Source organism: Myiozetetes cayanensis, unplaced genomic scaffold (genome assembly GCF_022539395.1).
Source record: "Myiozetetes cayanensis isolate MyiCay16 unplaced genomic scaffold, myiCay2020 scf15, whole genome shotgun sequence".
Taxonomy (NCBI): domain Eukaryota; kingdom Metazoa; phylum Chordata; class Aves; order Passeriformes; family Tyrannidae; genus Myiozetetes; species Myiozetetes cayanensis.
Window position 1 is genome coordinate 4925059 of NW_026087159.1, and position 27672 is coordinate 4952730.

General features: G+C 43.0%; 2 protein-coding genes across 7 annotated transcripts in view; one reads left to right on the forward strand and one right to left on the reverse strand.

Moving 5' to 3' along the window:
• FGF13 (fibroblast growth factor 13) overlaps window positions 1–15365 on the forward strand; it is a 244743-nt gene extending 229378 nt beyond the window's left edge. For all 6 annotated transcript variants that reach the window (XM_050310956.1, XM_050310950.1, XM_050310955.1 and 3 more), the window contains 2 exons: window positions 9318–9516; window positions 10799–15365. In XM_050310956.1, coding sequence (XP_050166913.1) covers window positions 9318–9516; window positions 10799–10935 — 336 coding nt within the window. In that variant the 3' untranslated portion in view covers window positions 10936–15365. The remainder of the gene's footprint in view (window positions 1–9317; window positions 9517–10798) is intronic.
• Window positions 15366–23497: 8132 nt separating this feature from the next.
• The window catches only part of BRS3 (bombesin receptor subtype 3), a 478452-nt gene continuing 474277 nt past the window's right edge, over window positions 23498–27672 (reverse strand). Inside the window, exon 4 of the transcript XR_007628325.1 lies at window positions 23498–23507. The gene's annotated coding sequence lies outside the window, so the exon portion shown is untranslated. The remainder of the gene's footprint in view (window positions 23508–27672) is intronic.

A 27672-nucleotide genomic window follows, 5' to 3' on the forward strand; every position in this document is an offset into this window, starting at 1 on the left:
TTGCATAAGTATCCTTTCTTAGGTGGGTTCTTTATCTGCTGAAACAAACATTTTCTGCCATTCAGCATCAGCTTTCAAATAAAGGATCACTCTTGCATCTCATTTCTCTTGTATAATCCTTTATTATCTTGTTATTAAAAATTTTTGCCATCTGAAATCTCTCAAATCCCACAATTAGCCTGCCATCTAATACAAACATCCCTCTGAGATCCTCTTAGCAGCATATGGTCGATAGCATCATTTAGGGAGCTATGAGGGTGGAGGAATTCCAAAGAGCATCGCTGCTCTGTATCAAGAAGCAGGGCTTGGCTGCCAGTAATGCCCTGGCACAGTCAAACTACCAAGGTTTGAAAAACATCCATCCACGGCATTCATGAATAAATGGATTTCAGTAAATCAAGCTCATTTGAAAAGGTCTCATTACCATTTGGTCAGACAGATGTGCTGGTTTGGTCAGGGTGGAACTCACCAGTTTCTTGAACCTGTAACATTCACATCATCATTATCATTATTATTATTATTATTATTAAACTCAGTCTTTTATATTTACACTTTGTAGTAAGAAGTGAGCTAATAGTGACAAATACCAAATAGCCTAGATTTCCTAAAGCAATATGTCTATGCTTCTTTGCAGACTACCTGAACATTAAGAGCTGATCATAATGCAGTAAAGGCGTGGGTAGTATTTCCCTTGGCCATCATACATTTTGTATCAGGTTATGAAAGAGTCACTGTTTTTGTTTAGTGTAATGACCTGCTTAAATTTTCCAACACTGCCATTATCCATGTTACCAGTTAAGCTTGTAATGTAATGCTTTGCAGAATAAAAGCCTAATTAATAGGCCTATTAGTTTGGTATTAATAATATTTTTTAGTATATAATGTCAGTCCAAAGACAATACTGCATTTAGTACTTTACAGAGCTTTACAGTGTGTTCCTAAAACATGCTTGGCCATATTAGAATAGGTGAAGCACCTCTACAGCAGCGATTCCAGAGCAGTCAGTGCACTGGGATGTCTGGGGAAAGAGCAGCAGCCATCTGAGAGCATTAACTGCACACAGGCAATAACAGGACAAATTTCTTTGCCGAGAACTCCAGTGTAAAAGGACGGTGTTGGAACACTGGAGTAATCGGCTAATCCACAGCACCATACATGTGCATCCACATTAATAAAATACCCAGGCCAAATGGCAGGACTGTCCTTTCGTGTGGAATAGACTCTAAGCTGACAGTGAAGCAAGGACCTGTTTGATGTAGTGTGGCATTATTCCTTCTCCTGCGGCTCGTGCTGTTATTTGTCTTCCACTTGCAGCTTCTCGCAGTCAGTGAGCAAAGGCAATTTCTTGTGTGCAGAAAAAGAGCTCGTTCAGCAGCCTCTAAGCTCTTCCTGTGGGGCAGACCCCATCTTTCTTCTTCAGTGTCAGCAAAGTGGCTGGTGGTAGTTTGGGGAGGTCTGAACTGAGCAGAGGCTGTGCTCGGGAGAGCTGCCTGCCCAGCCTGTGGGTGGAAGAGCTCTGCCTCCACCAATCTGCCACCAGAAGCAGAGAATGGCACCTCACCAGAGGAGCAAAGAACAATGGGATCAGTTCCACATCAGCTTACCCACCTGAACTCACAGCAGTTGTACAGACAGGCTTTCAGCCAGGTTGCAGGTTACCACAGAAACAGCACTCCCTGCTATAACCTATTCCCACAGGAAGGATGGTAGCACTTGTTCTGACTCTTGTTCATTCTGCTGCTCTTCCCCCAAAAAAGAAAAACCTTTGTGTGCTTTCTTGATTTTCCATAGAATTTTAGGAGCATCCACTGCAGAAAAGGGTCCCTGCTTGTAATTAGACAGATGTAAAAGCTTGCTGCAAACACTGATTATTGTTTTCCAGCCCTTTAAGATAAATCTGCATGAATTCATGGGTGTCAGTCTGAAGGAGATCTCTTCCATCTCCTTAGCCCAGGGCTGATGTCCTGTAAAGCTGGACCACAGAAGTGTCAGGGGAGCATTTGGTGATGCAATGCTCCAGCATCACTGCCCATCCTCTCTGAGGCTGGGGGTGCCCCAGTGGGGCTGCTGCTGCCTGTTGCACCCCATCCCAGGTTTACTTGCCTTCTGCAGCCCCTCACAGCCCGCACAACCGCAAGCAGCACTTTGGGAGGGCACAGCCAAGGTGCTCAGTGTGGCAGTAGAAAGGCTGCACTACCCTTCTTGCCCCTTGCTCCCAGGTGTTGTTTGAACAAACGCTGGCCAAGCCACACCGTCCAGGAGCAAATTAACCCCTGGTTGCTGCTCTGTGCCCCAGCAGCAGCAGTGTGGATTTCCCCCAGTGACAGCAATCATGTAGACAAACACAAGAGCAATTGTGTAAAAGGGCTACTGGGACAGGAATGTGTTTTCTCTCTCAGCTGCTCCTGCCAGCTCGCAGACATCTTCCCCTCACAGGGCCAGGCTGTGACAAAGTGATGTCTCTTCCTGCCACGCTCGTCTGCCGGATGGAGCGACTGCTCCGTGTGTTCTCGCTGCAGTTTGGTGCTGCTCAGTGAAAGATGCCAAGCTTTGCACGGTGTCTCTGTCCCTGTGTCCCACTGAGGTGGTAGCACACAAAGCCAAAGGGACAGCTGGAGGGAAATTAGCAACTCAGAGGAACAAACCACAAGTAGTTCCCTCAAAACAAGGCAGTTGTGGTGTTTCCCAAGGCTCCAGCTCCTCTTAGTCCTTCAGCATCTCATGCCTCTAGCCATGTTAAGTGAGTGGCAATGGGTTCAGGGCTTGGCCATTTAAACGAGTGGGATGCAGGGCTGTCTGTAACTGAGAGCAGAACATGGTCCTCACACTCTAAAAGGAGTTTTTCAACTTAGATCTGTTCTTTTAAAAAAAGCCATGTGTGACACACTTAAGCTGAGGACATTCTGCTCAACAGCTGTGTTGGTGAGAATTGAAAATACCAAGATTTGATGTCAGTTATAACTGCTAGAAATCTGATTGCAGTGTCTGGCAGGTTATCTGTGTAATAATGGGTATGTTATAAAATAGGTTGCTTATCATCTTTGGGGCTGCTCTGCTTTAGTTCTGGGGGAAGAAAGATGTCCTATCTGCCTTTTGCTTCCTTCTCCCTTCCTTCAATATCTAAGCTTTGGTACACTGACTTACCAGAGGGTCAGAAATACCATAATATTGGACTGTATTTATCAGAGACACAACTTAAAAGACAGAGAACTTTTGTTAGAATGCACAGTAGTGAGGCTAAGCAGCAAACACCATTTTACTTTGTCATAAGACAAATGACTGAAAATATCTCACCTCCATTATGCAACTCAATGGTACAGCCTCTTTTTAAATGTTATGTTTTGGTTCTGGAAATGATAGAGGGGAAAAATGAAAGAATTCAGTGAAGGGTAATGAAAATGATTAGAGGCACTGAGAAACTTTCATATGAGAAGAGATTTAAAAAGATTAGGCCTGCTTGGTTAAGACAAGAGATAAATAAGCAGAGACATGATGAAGAGATGTGGGGTAATGAATGGCACAGAAGAGGCACACCGGGTACTTTCATGTGCTGTTTTCCAAAATTAAAAGCTGAGGGAAGAAAGCTGTGAAAAAACAAGACAAGAAATGTGCTTATGATAAAAAACACCACCACACACATCTTCAATATGTTTTCCGCAGTGCCAGCTTCACCTGTGGAAGCCTCTGTCGCAGGGAACAGAGATAATGAGCTTAGGAAAATTATGAAAAGGATTGGCTGCTCTGGGGAAAATTGTGAGAGGAAAAGGGAGTTCTCTTGTAGCTTTGAATGGAAGAAGGATTCACCAGTTGGCACGATTCCATGGCTGTTGAAATGATCTGCCAGCTTCAGTGGGCTCTGGGTATTTATTACACACAGCTACCTATGTGCTACATGTAGACAGTGACCTGCTGCAGCTGCCTCCAGTGATCACTCGATCTCTCAGACAGGGTGAGCAGCCAGGATCTCTCCCAGCATGTTTTCAGGGAGCAGATTTTTTTCCAGCATCCCTGTTTCCTCCACCATGCAGATCACACACAGAGGCAGCTCTGCTCAGAGGGCAGCTCTGGGTGCTTTGCTCAGCCAGGAAGGTTCAGTTCCTCCGCTAGACTCAGTTATGTGGAAGGATCATGAGAAGCTGCAGCAGGTCAGATCCAAGGTCCACCAAGCTCATCACCCGAAATGTTCAGTGGCACATACCTAGAGAAGAATATTTGATCAGAGTGAGGAAATACAGAGAAAACATGCAGGATACTTCCATCTCTGACTTTTCATCTGGGGAGTACCAGAGACTCTAGTGGTGTTAACCAGTCCTTGACCAAACCTGGCAGGGCAGTCCATGAATGAAAACAACCTTTGATTAGACATCAAGGAAGTTATTCTAATCTTTCTTAAAAAAAAAAAAAAAGATTTCTCTCCAAAGATGCCTAATTGCAAATTAACACATAGTCCTTCCTTTGCAGATTTTGAAGCAGTAACAGGACTTTTGTATGTGGGAAACAATAAAAATTAAATAGCATTTTTAAAATGGCTTTTAGGTAATAGTACGATTGTAACACATCTGCTGATCGTCTCCATTAGTCTGGTTTAGAGCTTTCAGACAACCTGGTGGGCATTTACTGCTTAGTGAATCTTCCCAAGTTTCACTAAACAGGCAATGTTTAAAGACTGGTTTCTTCCTTTTATTTTATTTGAATTTCTCTGATTTTGAACTAGGACTGGCAAGTCTGGTATCCTAAAGCTGCAGAAATTAAAAAAGGGTGGGTGCAAGCATTAGAAAGTATTCAAATGAGACTTGATGATTCAGGTAATGGTAGAGGTTTTCCCTGTTCTGTGATTCCATGATCCTCTGCACATGATGCAGAAGACAAGCATTTGGGGGCAAAGTGGATCTTCTGCCTTTCTGATTCATGCCAAGTAAATTGCACCTCATAAATTTGTGGAACAGATTAGGAAAGGGACCTGTGTTTTAAATCTGGGAGGTGACATCTTGTGTAAGTTTTAACCACATTACAGGCTTTTTTGAACAGGAATAATTTCCTCTGCAGTAATCAGAAGAGTGTTTTCTTTCTGTACGTATCATACTTAGTTCTCTTGCCCCAGTTAAGGAATGCTTTGGTTAATCAACAGTTTTAGAAGTGAAGCATCACCAGAAGACAGGGAACAATAATATGATCATGCATAGTTTCTGTCTCAATTAAATTTCAACATTGTTTACAGTCATTGAGTCTTTTCCCTGGGGTCATCAGGCTGTACATCCATTCCATGGGCAGAGCACGCTGAGAGGTGATGAACCAGGTTTTAAATAGTTGGTTATTTATGTGCCTAAATGCCACTTAAAAATCTGGGCAAAGATGGCTCAGACACGTTTTCACAAATTAGTCACTGATAAAGGTAGAAAAGAGTAATGTACAAAACTTACAGCTCTAGACCTCTGTATTTGTAATTAGTGTGTTTTCTGCTTCAGTTCACTGTGTGCATTTTTCCCTGAGTTGGTGCATTTGATTTGCTGTGCAAAGGAAAGATGTCAAGGGAATTGTCACAGGATCTTTTCAATGCTTTTCTCATAGATTCAGAGAATACCTACTGACAACCTGAAATCTTACTCTGGAGGTGCTGGATATCCAGCTGCTTCCTTGGGCTCCATTTTACTCTTCCTGAAAGTCCCAAATAAATTTACACACCATTGACAATTTGTGTTTCACTTGATAAATTCCTGCTTACTCCATTAGCAATAAGGCAGTTCCATGCTGTGGAGTAGTTTGGGATCACCTTCCAGGAAAACTGTGACTTCCTATCTCTCCTGCCATTAAGTTGTTTACCTGATGAAATAATTTAGTGTAACTTGTCTGTATAAATTTTGGTTTTTGTGAGTTGCTCCCACTGACATCACTAGGATTCCTCAAAAAAAAGTAAATTTAAGCAAAATGTACAATATTTTGGGATTTGGACCTATCTGTGGAAACTGTGATATATCTGATCCAAAATAAATTGGTTTAAGGTAATTGTAGTTTCCATTGCTATAGTAAATAGCTTTTAGTGGCTTCAGGAAATACCAGTTTCTTCAGTGCATCTTCTCATACTGGTGATCTAAAAGCTGTTATTTTTGATAATGTTAAAGTTGAAGTATTCCCCATTTTGGAGTGTTGATATCACTGCACATTACAGGGTGATGATCCAGAGGATACACCCTGGAACTTCACATGCCAAGATGGAGAAAATCAATCTTTGTTAATAAAAAAAGGCAGGCTCAGTGGCGCAGAAAATCACTACTCTGGAGCCTTAACGAGGCTCCTTCAAAAATTCATGATTATAGAATGGAATCCTGGGCTACATTATAGTCCTGAAAGAAATTGGGATATGGAAGAAAAAAATATCCAATTTTCATTAAGTGGAGAAAATAAAGAATAAATCCCATATACTGACATAGTCATTGATCACAAGGAGTATAATTACATGCCCAACATGTAAGAACATTTTCTAAGTTTCCCAAGTCCCCAATACTTTTCCTGAATACTTTTCAAAGTATTCACAAATACTTAATTTTCATCTGTTTTGTGTAACAATTTATTCATAAGATGGGACTTCCTGGAAATCATTTGAATTATTTTCATTGCAAAGATGGACAAAGATGACAGCTGAGAGAAAGGAAAAATCTGACCTTAGAGTTCAACACTTACTTGTATTTATAAATTTTCCATAGGATTGACTGGGATTGATATAGGATATGAGCTGGAAAAGATAAGTGTTAATTGGGGCAGTCAGCCCTCTCCCACCTTTAGCTTGCTCTTCCTCAGTATATTAATAAAGAATTTGCAGCAGAGATAACATAATGGCAAATATGCACTTGCTGCTCTGCACTGTGTTTCAAATTTGATGTGCTCATAGAAGTCCTGTCTGTACCCAGTTGAGTTGGCACATGGACTTGCCAAGCTCAGAAAAGTACATTTTAATTGTAATGCCCCCATGTTACCATTCCTTATTCAAAGCTTCCCTCTGCTGTTTTCCTCCCTGGCTCTTTTTGTAATGAGTAGGAAAGACATATAGTGAATTAAACTAAAGGCAAGTGATGGGTAGGAACAAACTCTTGCAAAAGGTGAGCAGCTGCTTAGTATTCAGGAGCAGGCAGAGCACTTGAGCTCTGTGGGAGCTGTTTGTTTGGCAAGGAAGATGCCTTTCCCTCCATGCAGCACCTTTCTGAAGCTGCAGCCATAGCCAAGGAATTGAGCAGGTATCAGTTAAGAGAAAGGGGCACAATTCTGTGCCAAGCTAGTCAGAGAAGTGAGGTGGTCTTGCTTTAGAGCCAGAAAAATTGGGAGGGAATTTGTCATGATAACTGAGCACAATAAAGAGGCATATCTGTTTCTGTGCCCCGCTGTTTGTCATGAGAATCCACCCCTTTGTAGTTCCTGCTGAATCTCAGGATGAGGATTTTGCCTGTGATGCTCTTGGGGATGTCTGGCAGGCTGGGCTGCACCATGAGCACTGGTCTGGCTGTAAGTGGGCTCAGTTGACTGCAAACTCTCTGCTGCACAGCATTCCACCAGGGCCAAGGGAAAAAACAGGAGTGAAGGAGCTTTTAGCATCTTTTTTCTGTCCCTCTGTTTCAAGGGTCTCTCTGGGCTGCTGCTCATACCGAGGTTAACTTGCTTCCTAAGAGAGCCAGAGTAAATGTTGTGGTTCTGTTTGCAATCTGACCCTCTGCTGCTGTGTACAAGCAGGCCTTTGTACCCAAAACAGCTCCAAATTACTGTACATAAACCATAATCTTCCAGTGAGAGCACTGTAGTTTTCCATTTTGCTGCTAATTGCAATAGTCTTTGTTACCGTGGTTGGTGCTGGGCACCAACAGTGAGGGAAGGCTTTTATGCAGAAATCTTACAAAAATGCAGTGGCTGTCCCCATTTGACAGCAATTGAAACCAGTTGTCAATTAACTAAATAACAGCCAATTAGCTTGAAGGAAAAAGAGAAGAAAATTGCTTACTTCACATTCCTTGTTGAAGCAGATGCCAGTCAAAGTATGGGAGCTTTTTTCTTTCTCCTATAAAGACAAAATGGCAAAAGATGTGCAGAAAATGCACACTGGTGGGTTTTGGGTTTTTTTCCTAATACCATCTTTTTCTCACATAAGAATATTTGAGGAACTAGATAAGAACATCTTACAGCTTCTGAGGCATTTAATTTCCTGTGATATTTAAAAATGAAAATGACAATCATTATGCAAGCACAATTTTTCCTCCTTTCTTTCATGCCTCTGTAGCACAAGGGCAGTTCTCTGAGGCTGGCTGCCTTCACAAGGGAAGACCAGCAAACAGCTGGCTGCTTTGTGGTGTGATGACAGGCAGGACTGTGATGTTAACATTTGCATGACCAGACCAAACCCTTCCTCTTTCATATTTTTTGAACAACTCCATAAGTGAGATGATCTCAGAACTTAAAATGTTAAAAAAACCTGGAGCACCCCGAGGCCTTAGGAAGCAGCTGAGCGGTGCTGTCAAGACTTGTGGTTTGGTCTGAGATCCCTTTAAGACCCGTGTTTCATGTCTGTATCTTTTCTCTGAATCTGGGCAGTAGTGCAATGATACTGGTTCAGTCAGGATCACTGCACAGGGACAGCCAGCCACACCACCGGCAGGAAGAAAAGGGCTCTGTCCTGGTTTATTGCTCTACTGGCCCAACACCATGGCCCAAAAGGAGCAGTGCAATTCAACATGAAGACTAAGGCTCCATCCTGCAAGCTTCCAGCTGTGGCTCAGTCCTGGAGCAGAGGTTAATGTCTGCAGCAGGACTCTGACAGTTGGGCTTTCATGGATGATACACCGGGCAGAGAAAGAGCCTAGATTAGACCAAAAAGGCAGCTGCTATGAGCTAATTTAACATTGCTGGGTTAGTAAGAGACAATCATTTACTCATGGCATATTGGCTTTGAATTTTTATTGCACTTTCCTCATAAACAGTCAAGGCCAGCAGTTAACAAAGGCATTATGTGGCCTTGCTTCCTGCCCATGGGCTGGACCACAGCTGGTCCCACGGGGTTGACATCAGGGTTCCATCTGCCCAACATCCATTACTTGCGTCGATCAATGAATCTTCACTTAGACTTTATACTCATCGTTCAAAAAGATCTTAGAGCTGCTCACAGCATCATTTCACAGGTTTCAAATTGTGTTACTCATTTGTTAATACTTTCAGGACCCACGTTTCATAACTGGAGAGGGATGTCTTTTAACTATTGGGAAAACAATGGATGTATGATGCTTTCTCATTACTGATGCAAGATTCAGCACTGCACATATTGATCTGTTACTTCCTTACAGGAACATTTTACACCTGAATGCAAGTTCAAAGAATCAGTATTTGAAAACTACTACGTGACATATTCTTCAATGATCTACAGACAGCAGCAGTCTGGCCGGGGTTGGTATTTGGGTCTTAACAAAGAAGGAGAAATAATGAAAGGAAACCACGTGAAGAAAAATAAACCTGCAGCACACTTTCTTCCAAAACCATTAAAAGGTAATTGCCTGGGTTCGCTCCATCCATCTGAACTGACATTGTCTTGTGTCAGAGGTGTTTAATTGCTGTGTATATGTATTTGAAGGGTCTGACTACTTATATAACAGGAGTATAATGTTCTCTAACATGCTGTTAATCTAACCAGAACTGCTTTTCTCAGGTTTTTCTACATTACCTCAGCATTTCTCTAATTTAACCAAATACAGTTACTAGTAACCAAAAACATTACTGGTTTCTTTGTGCCCAGCTCAATACTGTCTCTGTTATAGGTAATGAAGGCTTAGCCTGGAATGGTCTAAACATCTGCTCACAGGCCATTAGTGACTTGCTATTTAGCTTATCAATTTGTGCTTTCTGTTACAGAATTTTTGTTCATCTAGTTTTGCCTGGGATAAAGCTCAGATGTGCTGTGCTTGTTTAACTGCAATTAATGGGGCATCAGCATATGACATTACCTAATGCATGTGGCTTCCATATACCACTGGGTATTAAAAACCAGGACATACAGTCATGCCAGTTAACTGAGGGATCCTGAATCAGACTTGTAGTCAGTCTTGGCTCCCTCTTTGGTCAATGCCAAGAGGGAGATCTCAGTCGATGTATGAAGGTGCCTCCTTTTCTCCAGAAGAACTAACTTCCATATGCTCTTTCCCTAAGAGGAATGAAGCCTTCTATTTCTGGGTTATGCACTTAGTAGCCTTTTAAGGCAGTGTTCTTTTGAAATCAGAGAGGATATTTCAAAGGTACAGCACCCTGGGTGGACGCTGGTCTAGTCTGGCAGTCTACATTTAGGACTAGGTGCTAGGCAACTGATGTCGAGGTTGATCCTCACTTCTAATGGGTGTGAAAACAAAGGAAACAAAAGACTCAAAATCCATTTTCACACTCACCTGCTTAGGCTACGTATACAGGTAACAGGTCAAATCACAGCTGCCAACAGTGCTAATTCATAATTAATAAGGAAATGTTGATTTATATCAGCTTAGGTCTATCTTGCAGAATTTTCTAATTGCAGTGGGTAGGCGGGTGGTTAACTGGGAGAGGGAGGGAGGGAGGAGCTGTGGTTTTTCCTTTCTCTAAAATGTCAGTCTGTTGAAGAGGACCCCAGAGACTCTCAGGGACTGTTTGAAATGGAGAGTTCTACTGGCCATGGTTTTTCATTATCTCATTACATTGCATATTTTCAAATGAAAAATCCCAACATTTCACAGCTGGACTTTGCACCCATAGACTGAGTAGCACATGACATGTGCTGACGTGCTGCCTCTCTTTTGCTTTGCAGTGGCCATGTACAAAGAACCTTCTCTCCACGATCTCACAGAGTTCTCAAGATCTGGAAGTGGGACCCCAACAAAGAGCAGAAGTGTTTCAGGAGTGCTAAATGGGGGTAAATCCATGAGCCAAAACGAGTCAACGTAGCCAGGTTCAGGCAAGCCAAGTGCTCTCTAAACAGAACCTTACCTCTGGATGCAGTTGAATTCTTACTAGCAGTCTTTCATCCAAATGTTCAATTGCCCAGGACAAGCCACCGAACTTGCATAGGTCACTCGTTTATCAGCCATTAGATCTACTGGTTGTCAAAGGATATACCCCAATTATGTAGAATATGCCTGTGCATATCACAAGGCAGTTGGATAGCCAGCAAACGTAACTGCGGAATAAATCTCGGAGAAGAAATGTCCAGCTCTTTCTCTCTCTCACTTTTTCTTTCTCTCTTTCTCTCTCTCTCCTATGCTTTGTGGAATCCGAAACAAAAACATTTCACAGCATTCACTGCTGATAAGAATTTGCTTTCCAACTCAGAAAAAGACCACTTTTGCTCTTCAAAGGAAATTTTAATGCTTGTATGTTTTATAGGGGCAAACAAAAAACAAATATGTAAACTCTGTTGTTTCCTTGGCTTACCGTTTTATATCTAAGGCTTGATAAAAAAAAATGTATCCTTTAATTTGGAATAGTGCTTTTTGATTTCTGAACTCCAATGGGTCTTTAAAGCTATGTCTTTAAAAAAAAAATAATTAAAAAATCAGGGTTGGAACTGAGAGTTGGTGTCTCAGGCTCAAGCAGTGTTCTTGTGGTTTTAAACACAATGAAATATAAATTTTTATAGATTTGTAGTTTCTGGTAAAGTTCTTGTGCTAACCCCAGTCTGTAGGAATTGAGTTGTTTTGTTATCCCAAGTGGAAGTTAACAGAAAGGGATAAAATTATCCTCCAGTGTAGATTTCTCTTAATTCCATTTTGTGTGTCTTGTTAAACTATTGTTGTGGCTTCTTTTCTAAAGACAGAAACTGTGGAATTAAGGTGACTTAATTTTTTTATAAGAAACGTCTTATTTGTAAAAGTCCTTTCACTGTAACGGGCACGTGAATATTGTGTAGGAGGAAGCGTTAGGACAGGTTACCCCTAAACAACATATACTTATACATGCTATTGGAAACAATTGTTTAAAAAATGTAGTTAGGTTTCCATTTAGGTCATCATGTCTGTTGCATGGGAGAAAGTTGGAATATTGGCATAGAGTTGCATGATGTGTAAGATTTTGTGCATTAATCATCGTTGGATTCTGTGCTCCAAAACTGAATTAGTTCTGTACAGGCAGCTTTCTGCCTGGTACAAAGGAGTTGTTTATTATTTGTTGTATACACAACCATGCACTGAATAAACTATTTATATTAAGATGTACTTTTTAAAAAAGCTTGTTTGATTAAATGCTGTACATCTATGATTAATTTAAAGGGAAAAGGGTTGGCAATTAAATTAAAAAGTTATAAAAGATATTGTAATTAATGTTCAAAATCTTTCTGTGTGGTGGGTCATTCCCCTGTATTGCCATACACTATACAAATTAGAACATGTTCTTTCTTTTGGATATTTTTAGAACTGGTCTTCTGTGCCCAGCTGAGATACTCAAAACACCGTGACGATTCAGTGCCACAAAGTCTTGGTAACGCCCCCTCTGCCGTGCGCTGCTGGAGCCCCAGTGAATTGCACTTCTCTGCTTTGAGCTTTCCCAGCTTCTCCGTGTCTGCCCTCCCTGTCAGACTTTCCATAGTGCAGCCACGTAGCGCTACCTCGCAGCAAACCTCCTCAGAGCCCCCAGCACGGAGATCCCAAAATGATCTGGGAAGTCCAGTCCTGCTTGTGCCTGGTGGCACCTGAATGATGCCCAGTGTTTGCTGTGCATCACTGCAGGTACATTTATCAGCCAGCTTTATCTGGTCTTGAGGAAAAAAAGCTCCCACAGCCTTCTGCCTTTGTGCACATGCTCTGGAGAGAAAACATCCCTCTCTCCTGCCTTTTCTCTCCAAAAACATCCATGAAAACTTTTCTCCTCTACAGCATCCAGGCAGCTCTGACAGGTGAGCTTCACTCACCAAGGTTTTTCAAGAAGTCCTTGCAGGGAAAAGTTTTCATCATGGGTGGTGGAAGAACCAGGTATGTTAGTCTGAAACTAAAATCAGATATTCCGTTGTCTGCTCTGTATTTCTCCCACTTGACCCAGCTGGAATTTAACCAGCTGGGACAGTGCTTGGGATTTTTCTAAGGTTAGGGCTGAGAAAGGAGGGCAGAAGATCATGTTTCAGATCAAACCCCCAGATTCATCACTTTGTGGCAAATAGTATGTAAAGAGCTCTGGCCTGCTAAGCTCCCATAGTGGAGCAGGGTGTTACTGTCCCCAGATAGCACCTGATGACCTTCAGAGGGCCCAGGGGACCCCAGCTTGCCCCTTTACATAGGTTGAATAAAGTGGGAGCACAACTAGTGCCAGAGAAAATCTAAAAAATTGAAGTTATGGTCATGATTGCCCCAGAGGTTTTGATAACTCAGTGGGTCTGGAGCACCTGTTCCCTTAAGTGTGGGATGCCCTTGGGAAACATTTCTCTTAACTCTCCCACCCCTAAAAATCAAACTTATTGGGGTACATGTTCCAAAAAAGGAATCTGAGTGCCTTAGGAACATAAAACCTGATTTAGAAACAGGCATATCTGTAGCAAAGCTAGTTAAGTGCTGAGTGTTTACTATCCTAAATATAACTGGACCTGCTCTGCTGCTTTACTTTATAGCTGCAGTCTTCCTGTTATTCTCCACCCCAAGTACTTCCAACCTTGAAGGTCATCTGAAGTGGAAGGAAAATGTTTGTCCCACAAATCATCCCTTCTGAGGTCTGTGGTCTGACCCATCTTTTGTACTGACATTGGCATCAGCTGTGAGCATTCACTGCCAAATCTCTAGTTCCAAAGCTTTCTAATATACCAAGCTAACAAATGCCACTCTTGGATAGAGATGAGAAGAGAGATGTGGTGATAGATGAGCCATAAACAGATGTTTCTGACAATTATATTAAATTTCTTTCAAACCTGTTCCAACAATAGTTTTTCCCTCAGATTATTGAGGACTGAAAACACAATAATCTTGATAGAGTCCTGATAGTAGACAAAAGCTCATGTACTCTATGAGCAAAGTGGGGTATTATACCCAGGGTTTTACATGTAGTCTCTGGAGCCAAAACTAGGATTTAATAAGGAAAATCAGAATTAAATGTGAATTTACAGACAGTGAGTGAAGGTGACCTTCTAGTCCAGCCAGTAAAGTGAAGACAAGAAAAGAATGCGGCTTCATCAGAGGACCAGACTAAGGAGTCAGACTCCAAAATATGTATTTATCTTTTACCACCCATAAATTAGAAAGTTACACAGATGTCTTCTGCATAATACTTTCCTTTAAGATACCTGCTAGATATTAGGAAGATGTCCATTTGGATGGTTGTCTAACAAATGAAAAATTATACCCACTGGTAAACCTGCTTTGCTCTGCCATGGGTACAACAGCAGAATCCAGTGAGATGCACACCTGGAATAAGGAAAAGCCCCAGGACTGGTATGAATCCAAGCCCTAAGCTGTCTGTGAGCCACTGACCATCTGCAGAAGATGGTCTCAGGCCCTCTGTTATCGCCAAGCCGGTGACTAATGCCTTTCACCTGCCATTTCACTTGGCCCTGCCTCTCCAGCAGTGCTGCCCACAATCCATGCAGCACACCATGGGCCTGGAGTTGGCTTAGAAGGTGAAAATCCATCACAGAAGCTTCCTGATGCACCTGGGCTTCACTTGGCAAAGCCCTGAGCCACCACAGGGGTTGTGCAGAGACCTTATGAGAGGCTGACAAATGCTACCTGCCAACCCAAAAGAAAACAGGTCACCCATGAAATTGGGAGGAAAACTGCTAGGAGCATAATTATTATGAGGCAAAAATGCTGCTTTTTTGTGATCCACCTGTCAGAGCTGCTTCCTTGGAGGTCTATGCAGGGGGCTCAGGCACTGCTGCTTAGCCTGGTCTTCGGATGAGAGAGGGTGGGAAGAGGTCTTCTCTCTTTCTTTTTTCCTTTTTTTTCCTTTTAATTTACCTCATGCTACCTCATAGCATGGTTGTACCTCCGTAGCCACTTGCTCAGCCGTGTTCATCGCTGGCACGATGGAAGACAATTCCCTACTTTGGGAAAATATCTCCCAAGTTAGCCCAGGGAAGAACAGTGCCCCTTCTGCAGCACCGTCTGGTGTCCCCACCACTGGTTCCCAGCCCACAGGCCAGGTCTTCCAGTGGGATAAAGACGGTCTAATGAGCTCAGGGATGCTGTGGTACGCCAGGCCTCTCCCCAGCTGAGCACCAGCGTGAGAGCCAGGTCTGGCAGAGCTCTGCTGTGTCTTGAGTATCTCTGCGTGGAGACCAGAGCCAGTTCTAATGGGTTTAAATGTCTCCCCGACATATCCTTGACCAGGACTCTTTTGCAGGACAGAATCTGTATGTAACAACCTCCTATCTTCTAATAAATGATTCTCTCTAAAACAGACTCCCTCTTGTCTGGGCTCTGATTTTTTATCACTGCAGGTGTTTAAGGGCTCTCCAACCCATCACCAGTGCACTACACTATCACTTAACATTTCCTGGGATACAGACCCTTCTGACATTGTATTTTTCCTCTGTCTTCCTGAACCAGAGAGGGGCAGCTTGAGTGGTCAAGCCAAGACCAACACAGATGGATTCTTCAGTTTTCTGTATGCTTGACATGGTCCATGAAGGTCACGGAAAGTGTGATGCGTTTTACCAGCTCAGGGAATGGCTGCTCTAAATGTTGGAGCTTGGTTTCCATGGTTTTGTCTGACTTTGTCTCTGCAAAAATTACATATGAGTACAGTAGAAAGCCTATTTAAAATAATTTGATTTCTTAGGAAAAAGACCCACCATGCAATTTATGCTGAACAACACCAGCTGTGGCCTTTTTCAGCTCCTTTGGGAGGGTGATGTCCATGAGAACATAAAAGTCCTCATTTACCAAGTAAATTTTTAAGAAACTCACTTCCCTGGCATGAGTGAGAAGAGCTGTGGGGCCCTGCCCTTTGCTGGTTCATGGTTTTTGGAGAGCCAGGTCCTGAAACAAGGTGGGTTTTCTGCTGCACAATGGCTTTTATTGCTGATTGGCTCCAGTAGCAGAGCTTACCCCGCTTTGAGGACATGCCACGTCAGTTTGGGGGGCACTCAGTCACCTTATGCAGCTCCTCTCGAGGGGAAGTTTAAATATTAAAGGAAAACCCAAATTTGAAACATGTTTTACATTAATCAAAGAAATTGATGTAATAAATTATTCCATCTCATCAGGAACTAGAAGACAGTTTATAGGGTTCCCTTCAAAGATCATTATTAATGATTTGAAATTTGAGATTCTTAAATACCATGTATGGAAAATTACTTTCAAGCACTTGTAGGTCTAATTTTTTCCCCAGATAATGTTTGGCATGTCTCACCTAAATTCAACAACTGGAGGGGCAGGATGAATGCCTTCATGTCCCATGGGTTTCTCAGCACCGCACATTGTCTGTCACACTCATTTTCTGAACTTGTCCCCTTGCCAAGGACATGGTCAGAGGACCACCCGCCACCAAGGGCCATCACATCTGTATTTGGAGGAACAGTTGTCCCTGTCCTGGCATCTGAACACATCGAGCTGATAGGTGTGATGAGATGCTGATCAGGGCTGATCTGAGCTGCTGATGGCATTCTTTGGGGAACACACAGCAGACTGGCAGCTCTTTTAAACTCTTATCTTTGCTCCTGCATGGAGATAGCTCAGCTCAAAGCAGCCTCCCAGGGGAGCCTGGGGTGAATTTGGGGGCTTTGCAGAGAAAAGAACTGCTCAGGCACTGACAGTGAAATGCTGCTTGTTTTGGCTGAATGGCTGTGGCGGCAGCAGCGCTGGGAGGACCATGGCTGGCACCTGTTAAAAAGTAATTAATTAGTGAACAGACTGCAAAGCTCTGAAAAGTAATTTGTCATGATTCTTCACCCACACCTTCAAGAAATCTACAGCACAAACAAAAGCCCCTGTCGCACTGGGGTGAGCAGATCATTCTTTCACCCTTCCTTGGCATATTGATGTAATTCAGTTGTCGGACCTGGTTATACAAAGCAGGGCCCAGCACTTGGAGCAGGAGTAGAGACTCCACTGTCCAAACCTTTGCAGCAGGTAAGTTTCATAGAGACAAGAACTCAGAGCTCTTTTAGTGTTTTCAAACAGTATTATATCTAACTTGAGGGAAAACCTATTGAGGTGTGAGCCGAAGTCAGTGAAAACTGTTTTTCAGTGAAAACTCTTTTTTTGTGAGCTCAGCCCTACAAACAGAACCTCAGGGAGGACATCTGGGGAAGAAAGAAGTTTTCAGACACTCTCTCAAAAGGAACAGGGAAAAGAAAGGGTTTAAAAGAGTTTACATTAATTAGTGTTGTACTCAGAAACCCCGCAAAGGACACTTGGAGCTGTATGCACGTGTGCACCAGGATTATGGGGATAAAATGTCAGAAGGAGAATTACTCCTGTTCAGGGGGGTTTCTGGTGACAGTGGCTTCACCCCATGTTCCTCCAGATCACTCATGCTCTACCGAAGATGTTTTAGAGCAATTAAGTAAAAGTTTCCTTATGATGAAAAGGACAAGGCCAATAAAGGGAGGTGAATGAGAGGATGGAGCCTAAGGGTCAGAGAGTGGGACACATTCTGCATGAAACACAACAAAACTACTGCCATTCACTGAGTTTAGCAGGACTGAGTTCATACCCTGACCCACAACAATACAGCAAAACAGCAAGACACGGTTCAAATTCCTCTATTGCAGATGTCTCAAAGCCTGATCCTAATCTCAGTTGCAGAATACACCAAGGACTCTGGTAAGTTTGGAGTCCCATGCTGGTTTGAAGTTCCTTTATCTACACCAGCAATTCATTCTTATGCTGAAGGACCTCAGACATTACCTCATGCATAAGTAACAGTGTTAATCTATGAAATATTTTTAGATAACAAAATTAACTGGTTCAAAACTTAATTAATCCTATTTCCTTCCCAAGTGATTTCCTTCAAATGGTACTTGAAATAGTTTTACTTTCCCCCATTGTCTTTCTAATGTACTGATGAACTTTTCCTTCTGAGCTTCTCCTTCTCTTAATTGTCTGCTCATCCAACCATCTCTTCTGATAATTGACTTAATAATATAGAGCAATCTTTAAAAATTAAACTTCTTTTCTTGTTAAACAAACACAGAACTTCTGTTGTTTTTTAAAGGGGTGTTTTTTCTTTTACTTTCTTAATTTAAAAAGACAATTACTGCCTTTGGAAGTAGTGGCAACATTTGGTAATTCACCTGCTTCAGCGTTGGTGAAAATATTACTTTGCATTAACCACAAAGGTTTTGCGTTAGATAATATAATGAGATTTTCTAGGGAGTTTCAATCAGTGGGTCTTATAATCACTTACTCAGGGTAAACTGAGAAAAACAAAGAGCAAAGGAAATCATAAAGCAGTCAGGAATATGGATGTTCCTCTTACCAGCTAGCGTCCTCTTCTGCTTGGATGACCCCCAATGCTCAGCCAATGGACACATCACAAATCTTGTTTTCTTGGTCATTACTGCTTGGTCCTGTTGTATCCTTTTATGCAAACTTAATCAACTTTCCAGATGCACGATATGGAGGCTGGGCATGTGTCAGCCTCCCATGGCAGCTCTGTGGCATCCCTGCTATCAGGCAAAGCCAGCGTCTCACTGGTGTTTCCCCACAGGAGGTCACTTGCTGAGGGTCCTTCTCAATGTGGCCCCTCACAATGTGCACTTTGCAGAGTAGGGGTCTGTGCCTTCCCACTTACACAACTTGCTCCAGGAGAGCTTTGGCAGCTGCTCACCCACAGCAGAGCACATCCCTCAGTGACAGGTTACTGAGCCAGCTCTAAATCATTGTCATTTTCAACAGAAACAAACGCAGAATTCTTCCACCAGACAGACAGCAGACCCCTGAGGGTTTAAATTCTACTGAGGAGGAAAATGTCTTCACACAAGCACACTGAGATGTATTACATACACACACACACAAATATATAGGAAAAATATATACACACATACAGACACATATAAATACATACATAAATGCATACATACAGATGGATTGATCTAGATATATATCAGTTTATGTTTGTCATATTAGAGTCCCCTGATAAACAGCCTGAACTGGTGAGAATAAGGTCAGCAACAGCAAGCTCAAGAAACACCTTGTAGTGTGAAGTGAGGTTGGAGCACACAGCAATCCACCTTGTCAAGGCAGGAAACTGGAAAATGTTTGAGATGAATACCCTACTAGTCTTCTTTGTGCAAGCACTTTCACAAGCCAACCTTCCCCTTGGAACTGGCTGACCCATCTTGTGAGCAGAAGGGAATGACCCTTTTACTTCTTGATCATAGTTTGCAGTGGCAAAGATTTTGATCAGTCAGGCTAAAGTGCAACAGTGAAAAATTGCTCAGCAGTGGCATAAAAAAAGAAAGTAGACTCTAGTCCCTCAGCCACAGCAATAGGGAGAGGAGGCAGCTGCTAAAACTTCACAAAAAGCTGCACAAAGATCTCAAGTATTTGAAGACTGCCATGGAAATGCGGAAGGGTTGAAGCAGCTGACAAAGATTACAGAGCTGGAACTTGATGCAGCTTGCCAGGCAAGATGAAACAAGAGGTGGGGAAAAGGTTAATCACCAGAAGGGTTAAAGGAAATTAAATATATATGTGCAAGAAAGTGCTGGAAAGAGAGTAGGCCTAGGAATAACCACTGAGTGGGATGGTATTAATGATGACTCAAAAGTGATGAAGAACTTTTTGAAAGTTGGGCTGCCTGCAGATCCAGGCATTTGTCTTGTACCAAAAGTCTTCATTAAATGCCAATAAAACTTCCAGCCACTGGGTTCTGAACCACTAAAGCTGATCTCTGCTGTGATTGCCCTGAGCACAGGAAAAGTCACCTCCTTGCCCTCCTGCAAAATGGGTCTGAGAGGAAAAATCACTGTAGTTACAGAAAGGTCAACCAAAACGAATGAGCTCATCAAGCCCAAGTATATTACATCCTGGAACAAACAGGGGAGCAGCTGAGCAGCAGTGGCTTTAACCAGTTTTATTTTTTTGTCCAAACCATGGGATAAATCCATGTAATTTCTTTATAACAAGAAGGAAACCATGGACTTGTAAGCTGATTTGTAATCAGATGGTTCTGTTAGTTCATATTTGCATTGGATAACAGCGCCCTGCCAAACACCTCATCTGTGTCCAAGTGGACTTCAGGCTATCACTGTGAATTTATCTGTAGAATCAACTAAGACTTGAGCAGAAAATATGTACATTCTGGTGTCCCATAACTTCTCTTAGAACAAAAACATCCTAATCCAAATTATTCAAGTATTATCTGCCCTTCTTAAAAGTGAATGCTGTGCAATAAAGTGATGCATGCCTAAAAGTGCATGAAAAAGAGAGCATGGGTAAAAAGGCAAAGGCAAAACATTTTAGGCATGAAAAACAATTGCACATGGATTACTTTTGAAGCCCTTTTTCCTATTAAAAGTAAAATCTGAAGCACCATGTGGAACACTGGAACTGCAGATTACAGAGAGACATCTGGACCATGTGGCCATGACCTGCTGCACTGCATGTGCTCAGAGGGGCTGAGGAAGATAAAGAGATAAGGAAATTTGGCCTTTTTTTGAAAACATGATGAACAGGTTAATCAATTAGAATAATTACTTAGAAAAATTAATTAGAATACAGATTTTCTCCTTCCTATATAATAATGCATCAAGGGATGAATGACACTGAAAGTCAGCTCAGCTGTGCACAGCTTGGCAGCCCTGAGGTTGAGTAATGGGTCTGATGGCCACGGTCTAGTCTGGCTCAGCTGCCTGAAAAAGGGGCTCACCATACCTGGAATTACAGGTAGCTCAATCAGATGTCCTGCCTGCATAAAGCTAGCATGAAATGTGGTGCAGTAAAACAACACACTGTACTGTTCCCAGCTCTCTCACGGATACCAGAAAATGACCCAGCCAGTGAACTTGATAAAGCAAAATGTGCTGTTCTTCACATGTTAATGCACCCAGGTGTTTAGGGTAACCTTTATGGTGCTTTATGCATTCATCACCATCAGCCAAAGAAGATGGTACAGTGAAATTCCCTGCAAGAATCCAGCCTTCAGCCTCGATGGCCAAGCACTTATTTGACCAGGATCTTAACATATTCTGGTGAAGAAGCTGTCAGGGAGCCATGCTCTGTAAGTAACCATGATATTTAAACCCCATGACCTTTTAAAAAGTGTAGGATCTGGCTTAAAGGGCAACCTTCCTCAAATAAATTACTCTGAAACCTCTTAGGTCAGATTTTTTTAAAAAATCCATAATGGGCAGACATCACATTATTTTACTACAAGGAGATCAATCATTATATCTGGCAATTGATTTGCAAGCTACATTTATTTATGACGTGTTTGTACAGCCTTATGCACACCCTTATCTATTATCCAGATCTCAAGGAGTTACTTAGTGCAAATATATCAATGCAGTTTATCGATTAAATTATATAAATACTCTTGGACAAGTGAAAGTTTCCAGAGTCATTCTCAGGTCTCTCATTTATGGGCTGGGAGCTGTCTAAAGGAAGCCAAGGAGTCTGGTGAGCTCAACATGGACCCTGCAGCTGGGCTTCTGTGGCTACCTGTGCTTTCCTGCCTGATACAAGTCCTTGCTTGCACTACTGGTGCTTGCTGCAGTCCAAGTGAGGGGAGAGGGGTGAATTGCTGCTCTTTTGACCAGGCTGCAGGTATTTCTACAGCTTCCTGAAAAGAGGTCCCTTCTCCCATGTAACAAGTGACAGGACAAGAGGAAATGGCTTAAAGTTGTACCAGGGGACATTTAGATTGGATATTAGGAAAAATTTCTTCATGGAAAGGGTTGTCAAAAGTCCCCATAAAGCCACATTGCTGTTTTCCTTCAGTCCCTTTCTTTAAAATTCCCCTTGTGTGCTTGATCAAGAAGACATTGCATTTGTCCTGCCATTCTTACCAGAAAAATTGTGGATGCTCCATCCCTGGAAGGGTTCAAGGCCAGGTTGGATGGGATTGCAGCCAATCCAGTCTAGTGGAAGGTGTCCTTGCTCACGGCAGCGGGTGGAACTAGATGATCTTTAAGGCCCATTCCAAGATAAACCACTCCAGGACTCTATGATCTTTCTCCATTCACCTCCATCTGGCTGCTGTTTCTGGTCTTGTAACCTGGGAAGTGCTTTGGGCCTCTGCTGTGAGCAGGCAGTCCAGATGCCCACTGCAGTCCTGCCCTGACAGTGCCCAAAGACACACTGGCACTAAAGCAAGCAAAGAAATCATAAATGCACAGAAACATCAGCTCTTGACCATCTTCAGCTGAACACCCCAAATTAATTGACATTCTTGACTGAATCTTTCTGTGCTTCTGTTCCTTATCTATAAAGTGATAATGTTTCTCCCCTGCCTTACTGGGCTTCACAGAGACAAATTAATTAATAGTTTGCATGCGGAATAAACAAACACGACGAGAGTAATGAGTGTCAGAGAAAAAAACCAAACAAGTGGAAAGAGTATTTCATCTTTACAGCACGGCTGAACAGAATGCAGTAAACAAGGGCTGGGGCCACACACTGGATGATGGGAAGAAAACAGATTTTTGAACTGCTGCCCGTGATTTGCATCAGACAGGCTGCTCCACCACGGAGGTGGGGCCCCCATGGAAAAAAACAGCATTTGATCACGTAATGAGGCATCCCTGGAAGCCCAGGAAAGACACTGCATTTCAGGCTTTTCCTGCTCCTCGCACACTTGACTTTGGAGTTTGAACACTGTCATATAAACTTGTCTGTTAGCTTATATAATTTAACAGAAATTTAATGAAGTTTATGAAGCTTATGTGTACTATCATAGTTGCATGAGGGACTGGGTCCTTTGAAATTGCATTTGTTAAATGTGGAGTGGTTCAAATTATCCTGACAAATGCAAAACAAAGATCTTACATAATTCACTGCATCTGGCAAAGATAAAATTTTACATGTCATAACAACACGTATCAAAAGAATTATGTAAAACTCACCCATAATTTAAAATGTCACTGGAAGTACTCCATAATTAGGGCAAGGTCTTTAAAAGGCTCCTTGTGGAAGCTGAAACTTCAGTGGCAGAGACTCAGTGGAATGCATATAGGTAAAATACAAGAGTAAGACATTGTACTTACATTGTGATGGAACTGGAAGTGCCGATGCCCCTCTGTCCAGCAGCTGGACGTGGCCTCCACACTGCAGAGATGCTCTTGCCCAACACCTGGCCATGCCCTACAGGCTGTGGCTTCTTTGATAGGCAGACAGTTGTCAAGTTTGGCCATTTTTCACTGAAACTCTAGCTTAAAGACAAGCTATGGATGCCCACAACTTCACAGGCATCATTGTTCTTCCAGCCTGTCTCCAATGCCAGGCCACTGAGATGGGTCACACTGGGGGTGGGGGAGAAACCGTGTGCTACAAAAATTGGTGGGACCTAGAAATGTCTTATCCTTCATTAACTTGTGTGTTCAGCAGAGTTTTGCAGGAATTGAAGAGAAGAAACGAAAAGCGGATGGCAGGGAACAACTTAGTGACATCTAACATCAAAGAGAGAAGAGATAAGAGTTATTATTTAAACTTGTCAAGTCTCCACCATTCCCAAAGGGAGACAGCAGGCGTGACCTAGTTGCAGAATTAAGAATTTACCAGGAAATGGGTTTTAGGATTCAGGAGACAGTCCACTCTGTAAATCCAAACTTCTGTTGTGAAACCAGCACTGGCTTATGACTAGGCTTTAAATGCTGCTTCATTATTTGAGCTAAAAACACTCTTCTCTTGCCCTGACTTCTGGCATCTCTCTGATTGCACCCAGTTACTTCATGGTGTGTTGCAGACAATGTTGAGCTATGGCAAAAGGCTCTTGCCCAGGCAGGGACTCTGGCCCCAGAACAGCAGCTCACACGTGACTCAGTGCAGCTAATGCACCTTGCCAAGAAACTGGAGGAAAAAAACCTGCTCTCCAAAGCACAACAAGCAGTGGAATATTGTTGCAAACACATTAAAAATGAGGCTGAGATGTGGGGTGTTGGAAGGAAGGAGTCAGGGATCAGACTTTGTGGGTGGGGGGTTGTTGGAGCTGTCAGAAGCTGCAGGGATGTGCCTGCCCCAAGCTCCCCCACAGTTTCCTGAACAGGACTTGGCAAGAATCAGCAAAGAGACAGAAGCCTTCAACTTGCAGGTGCAAAAATCCAATTTATTATTGCAGGTGTAAAATGTAGAGTTGAAGAGTGAAATTTTTTGCTCTGCTTGTGTGGGTGGATTTCTGTCCTCCCCAGTGGGTCTCTCCTTCAACATCAAACCTACGAAATGCAACATCCCTGCAGGACCCCATTGCAGCCTTACAGTACTTAAAGGGAGCTTATACAAAAGAGGGAGAGCAACTTTTTACCACAGGCAGATAGTGATAGGACAAGGGGAAAAGGTATAAAAAAGGAATTGGAAAGATTGCTCAGGTGTGGTGTGTGGGGCAGTGAGGGAAGGATGTTTAACTGATCTATCTGGCTGCACCCGTGGGCTCTAGTAACTAAAGAGACAGCAAATTTGGAGCTTTCTCCAAATTAGAATCTTTTTTTTTCAGCTGTTAACAGTCTGAAAACGTGGTTTGTACCCCAGTGTTGAGAAGGAAAAAGAGGAATAAGGTGCTAAGGTTGTGTTTAAAGAACTGGAAGTAAACAGCTGGTAGTGTTTGTCTCAAACTTCAGCAACTGTAACATCAGGGCTCTGCTCTGAGGTGCAGATGTTAAAAACATCTGTGCATCATCAGGTTGCCCAGAAACCTGAGCAGGGAAAATTTCCAGATATTGCTCAGTTTCCCAAAGCTTGCCAAGACCAGGAACCAAACACACCAGCCTAATGGCACCTTGCTAAGCTTGATTTCTGGCTGCTGCCAGTCCTGCTGTGTTCACTGCTCTCCTGCAGTCTCATCACATTTCCTGGATCCCCCCTCCCCAAAACTGTGGCACTGGATAAAAAGAAAGCATGCAAACCATAAGCACCCAAGTAGCAGCTAAAATTCTAGCTCTCCAAACAGAGGAGAAAACCTGAATAAAGCTGTAGTAAATGCATACAAAACCCAAGTAGATCCTAATGTTCTTATTTTTAAGCTTCTGACTTTTTAGTGTATTTGACTGACCTTGCTGTTAGGATTTATAAACTTAAGTCTTTTCATTTGTGCTAACAGATCACTGGCTGTGGAAAAAACATCCTCCAACCACAGGCATCATGGGCATAACAATTAAAAATAAACAACACTCATTACAGGCCGCAGAGCTCACAGCAGGGCAGAACTGAGCTCCACTCCAAAGATGCAAACAGAGAGATCTGGCAGCAGGGTAAGAGGGCTTATCAGTGTTCCTATGAATATTTATGGAAAAGTAGGAAGATAGTAAGTCCAATGGAAATCGATAGGGGTTTTCTCCAACAGCTTCAGCAATGTTTGTATCCATGGGATTCCCTGTGGATTCACCCTCCTGCAAGTCTGCCAGCTGCTGCAGGGCTTGGAACCCCCATCGCTCCAGGTAGCTCTGCCTCCTTCTTCCCTGGGGCACCAACTAAAAGCCTCTCCCATGCCTTTTCCACAGCCTCCGGAGACAACTTACAGCCAGCTGTTACCGGCCATGTCCTGGAGGCACTGGAAAAGGAAATTGTATGTATTTATTTCATGCTGAAGTGCTGAAGTCTGTATTTCCTTTGTTCCCGTGCTGTAGCTCAAGGCGTGATGCTGCGGTGGAAGACCCGGCTGGGTGAGTCAGCCGCTCTGAGCACCGGGGATATGGCGGTTTCCCCAGCAACGGGAGATGGGAGAAGAAGAAGAAAAAACCCTTCGGAAGTGCTTTTTCCCTGTAAACATATTTTCGCTCTTGCTCTTCTTAGCAGCCTGAGTGCAAATCTGCACACAAACACCACACTCCTGCCCTGTGGAAGAAAGGCTTGATTTGCTTATCTCTTTGTTGCTTTTTTAAAGTTTTTTATTATTTTTGAAGGTGAAAGGAAACGCAGGAATTGGCATGATCAAAACTGAGCAATCTGAGATCTCCACATACGTCTTTAAAGTAGGGAAAGTAAGAGATTTTTCAATTATTTTTAAATCAAAGGGTAGCTATTAGCAATCCCTATCCACAATGCTACAAAGATTAATTTCATCACAGGTCCCGACTTGGGACTGTAGCAGAGTGGTGAGTTATACAAAAATCAGCAAGGAGAATCACCAGCTATCTAGTGAATTTTGTATTTGGGGAACATCCCTCTCTAGCCTCAGGGGCTTAGTGACCTATCTCTGCCTGCTCCACAAGATTTAGAAATGCTGGTGGAGATTGCCTTGTTTTCCTCCTTCTGCTCTTCTCTTCTGCCCCAGGAGGAAAACTGCATCTGAAACTGCTTTCTGTCTGCATTAGAATCGACATCCCTCGGTTATCCTCACTGCATCTAAAAATAGCACAGGGAAATCCGCCTGAGATCAAAGCGATTCATTTACAAAGCACTTCGTGAGGACAGAGCTCCGCGATTCTCATTCCTGTCACATCCGCATTGGTTGGATGGCAGGAATAGCACCAGCGCTTTGAAAATGCAGGGATGGCTCCCTGCCTCTCCCCCGCCTCACCCCGCAGGCTCCGAGGAAAAACAAGTGGGAGGAAAATGATTAGGTTGGTGCTGGTGGGGATAAGGAGAAACGGGTTTTCTCTGCACGTGTTGCAGATAATGCTCCCCTTTGTGCTGGGCTTCAGCAGCCCTGTGAAAGGTGGAATAGGAGTGGAAAGACCAAAAAGAAGAGGTACAGCCTCAGCACCTACACAAAGGAGGATCCTGACACCTGAAACATGCCAAAGGAGCCAAGAGCCACTGAGCGCATGAAATCAGAAATAAGAGGTGAACCTGCTCCTTCGCCAGCAGCCAGCCTGCCCTGGGAGGTGGTGCAGGACCCATCCATGCTGCAGGACGATACTGCAGAGCTTTTCTTGGAGATCTTCATGCAAACCCTCACTCTGAAGGCTTAATTATGGATGCTGATTAATTGAGCAACAGATAAGCAATGGAGTTACATTATTATGCATTCAGGATAACTAATCCTGTGCTTTTTAATGAAAATCTCAGGATGATTTGGCAATTTGCACTGTAGAACATGATACTGGGTTATGCCCCAAGAACATTTCTTCTTTTTCTTTTACACACTGCAGAAGAAGAGAATTAATTATAGTAGGTCAGTCACTTTTAGAGGCTCAGAAAGCAGACGGTGAAGTAGAACAGTTGCTTCTCCTTCTTACATTAAAAAGTAAAGGCATCATTTTTAGCCAGTTCCATGATTCCTGAACACTCAAGGGGCAGCATTACCTGAAGGTCTGTAGTTCCCTCAAAGTGCATTGCAGTGTTTTCATCCACGCAAGGCTTCTTCCAAGGAGCAGCTTCAGACAGCTGTGGCTCAAGACATGAGGCACAGTAGCATCACTGCCCTCCCTCCTGATGGGCTGCCTGGGCTCACAGGTGTGTGCAGCATCCCTGTCCTCTGCTAAGCATCTCCTCTTGGCTGACTGTAGGCAAGGCTTGTGCTTCTGTTACAGCATCTTGCCAAAATACTCTCCACCAGCTGGATTTCAGGGAGCTGGACTGGACATGCATTAAGTAAAGACAGATGGTCTTTGCCATTAATGACTTACATGGGTCTATATTGATTTTTGACTGTCAAATACAATTACTG